This window comes from Notothenia coriiceps, unplaced genomic scaffold (assembly GCF_000735185.1).
Source record: "Notothenia coriiceps isolate Sejong01 unplaced genomic scaffold, NC01 NC01_scaffold00011276, whole genome shotgun sequence".
NCBI classification, from domain to species: Eukaryota; Metazoa; Chordata; class Actinopteri; order Perciformes; family Nototheniidae; genus Notothenia; species Notothenia coriiceps.
Genome location: NW_011343977.1, coordinates 1 through 3,052, shown reverse-complemented (window position 1 = coordinate 3,052; position 3,052 = coordinate 1). Strand labels below are relative to the sequence as shown.

Genomic DNA, 3,052 nt, shown 5'->3' with positions numbered 1-3,052 from the left:
GACCACACACACACACGCACACACACGCACACACACACACTCACACACACACACACTCACACACACACACACACACACACACACACACACACACACACACACACACACACACACATGCATGCATATATACAGTAAACACATACTGTATACACAAAAAACTGAGCATATATAAAAACTTTCCCTGTAATATGATAGTTTAAGAGAATTAGATTTTTTCCATAAGTTACAGCCACAATAAAACACACACACACACACACACACACACACACACACACTTTCTGCAGTACGTCCCTTGCTAGAGGGGGACCAAAAATAATAACCTACTACTAAATTGACCCATTTTTCATACTTATTTTGGGATTCACTAGAACATAAAGTGCTTGTTGATTGGTCTAAAACAATGTGTAAAATAACATTAACACCATCTGGCAATTCTCACTATCAAAGTTGCTTTAATCCAAAACAACTTCCTCATCCTATAAACACACGGGGACCACAGTCTAATCAAACCGTTGTCTCCGGTATTTATTTTGCTGCTTTCGTTATAAACTAATATTCGTGTTCCTCAGCCGGAGTGTGTTTGGCACAGAGAGTGGGATGTCCGCAGCACAAGCACAGCAGGCCCTGCCTGGCATGGCTCAAGGATTTGGAGGTGAGGGAACCTTCTGTTTTCTGATGCTTTGTGACTACTGTTCTCCAGATAAACAATCTGTGATCATTCAGAAAGTGAATTGGGAAACAAGAGGAAATCCCAGCAGTGTAATATCAGTCATTACAGCTACACTCAGTGGGTGGGAATCGGCAGTTGACAAATTCTGTTCCCTTTTGACATTAGTTTTTGTGATGCCAAAGACGAGATGAAGAATTGAATCTGTAAGAAAATGGGCTATAACGTTTTCTATAGCCCACATGTTTTTATTGCAAGTTGTTGCATAATGTACAAAGCTTTTTTTATTCATATAAGATCAATATTTACAGATAAGGTGCAAGGCTTGAAGCATAAATGGATAGGGTGCAGGATTTAGGCATATAAGTTAAATACAGTCTTAATCAATATTAAACACAGAAGTCAAAAGGGGACATTGCTGAAGAATATCTGTCCTGTGAATCATTGCTTTGGTTTTACCATGGTAACGAGCAATTCACTGTTCTGTATAATCCTCTGTACATGTTTGGTGACCTCATACCTCTCTCCAACAGCTCAGTCAACCAATCCGTTTGTCGCGGCCCCGGCAGCCCCTCCCACAAACCCCTTCCAGAGCAACGGCAGGGCGGCCCACATGACGGCAGCCGCCGCCGCTGCAGCAGCAGGTGTGTTGTGGTGCAATGCTACAGAATCACAATCTAATGTATGCATCAATATTGTAGATTAAAATCGTTTTAGCACAGAGGCAACCGATCAGGGAAAAATTAGAAAACGTTAATATAGAAAAGTGCTGAAAAGTAATTCTGCCCGCTGTGAAAATGGGCATCTGCCGTTAAGTGGTGTGTGTGTCAGAGATGTGAAAGTTACAGCAGAGTTTCAGTTTTCTGTCTGATTGCTCTTGGCATGCTGCACAGGCCTTATGGGGGTAATTCATGGGCAGGGTTACCCCCCCACCTTTGGTAGGTTCACTTGTGCTCACTGCTTCCCCTTCTGCTCGCCTGTGCCTTGCTGTTGCAGTGCTTTCTTCTTCCTTCAGCATATCTATCAGGAACATGTTGACAGTCAGAATAAGGGTGTGACGAAACACTAGGTAACTGGTTGGTATTAGGATGCTCAAATCTGAGTGTCAAATGAATTCTGCTACTTGAATCTTTAAAAAAAAATAACAAAACGAAAAAATAATGTATTGAAGTCAATGGAGAGAGAAAGATTATCTTTCCATCCCGTTTGAATTGTGCCACGAATTACACATATGATGTTTGTTAATTTAAAAGATAATTTTGAAAGTCAAAAAAATTAAAATGTGTCGTAAAACAGTGAAGTAACACTTTTTGTTTGTGTGAAACCGCTCAATGAACTACATCTCCCGTCTCGCACCACACACCAAGACGGCCGTCACGTTGGCACATTTCACTTCTTTCTTTCAGAATGAGGCGAAAAGTATTAAAAGATGTGAAAATCACTCCAAGTCTGGGCATGTTGAGAGCTGTACATACACACAAGGGGAGTTAGTCGGTTCCCTAAGAGCCAGCATGCGGGACCGGGATTCTGGGATTTGTAGTCTTTCTAGTTGCGTATTTTTCATAGTCTTATATTTCAACAGTTTTACGACAAACTGTGACTTTTTTTACATGGAAATGATTTTTTAAGATTGACAAACATCATATGTGTAATTCATGGCACAATTCAAACGGGGTCGAAAGATAATCTTTCTCTCTCCATTGAATTCAATACATAATTTTTCCGAAATAAGGTCCCATGGGGCGGAAGTAGATGGGCGGGACTTCGCCTCTCTATCTGTAATCACTATTTGTTCATTCTCACTCATTTAAGTTTACTAAATGAGTCAAAGGAACATATGAGTGCTTTGCTTCCTAACAAACTGTCATAACACATTCATTTTTACATTTTATAATGTCTTATGTGTGGGTGTGCTTTAAAATGCTGTCGTCATTGTTTTTAAATACAATTATTTCTACTGTTATTTAGTGTATGCCTGTTGACTGACTGTCCTGCTTTGTTGCAGCATCTTTCGGCACAGGCTCCATGAGTATGCCCGCTGGATTTGGGAATGTGGCAGCCTTCAACCTCCCCACCAGCTTCAGTGGAACGTTCCAGCAGCCGTTCCCCGGGCAGGCCCCCTTCCCTCAGCCCCCGGCGTACCCCCAGCAACCCAACGGTGTGTGTTACTGTGTGCATCATGTAGATATAGACGTATCTGTAATAACAACTACACTGAGTTTCAAGCTTGCAAGGGCTTCTGACATAATTGCACCTGCATTGATTTAAAATGCCACCATTCAATTAGGTTTGTTTACTTGAACATGAGTAAAGGATTCCCAGTCAAAACCAAACATGGAGAAGCAGCGTTCTGCTATTATGCTCCAAATATCTGAAGCATAATAA

At 41.3% G+C, this 3,052-nt stretch overlaps 1 protein-coding gene across 2 annotated transcripts; it reads left to right on the top strand.

The window, feature by feature from the left end:
- Positions 1-116: 116 nt before the first annotated feature.
- LOC104946657 (arf-GAP domain and FG repeat-containing protein 1-like) lies at positions 117-2,996 on the top strand. Of its 2 annotated transcripts, none has more exons than XM_010772532.1 (3): positions 117-652; positions 1,201-1,311; positions 2,688-2,996. In XM_010772532.1, exons 1-3 carry the CDS (start codon positions 598-600, stop codon positions 2,933-2,935), a joined length of 414 nt encoding a protein of 137 aa, XP_010770834.1. In that variant the 5' UTR covers positions 117-597; the 3' UTR covers positions 2,936-2,996. The 2 variants fall into 2 exon arrangements, with proteins under 2 accessions (XP_010770834.1, XP_010770833.1); XM_010772531.1 differs by having other exon boundaries at positions 124-652; positions 2,673-2,987.
- The last annotated feature ends 56 nt before the right edge of the window (positions 2,997-3,052 follow it).

Excerpts from the sequence above, each read along its gene's own strand:
- LOC104946657 (XM_010772531.1), top strand. The coding sequence starts at position 598 with ATGTCCGCAGCACAAGCACAGCAGGCCCTGCCTGGCATGGCTCAAGGA. Across the intron at positions 653-1,200 it reads CATGGCTCAAGGATTTGGAG|CTCAGTCAACCAATCCGTTT; the intron begins GTGAGGGAACCT and ends TCTCTCCAACAG. Across the intron at positions 1,312-2,672 it reads CGCCGCCGCTGCAGCAGCAG|CATCTTTCGGCACAGGCTCC; the intron begins GTGTGTTGTGGT and ends GCTTTGTTGCAG.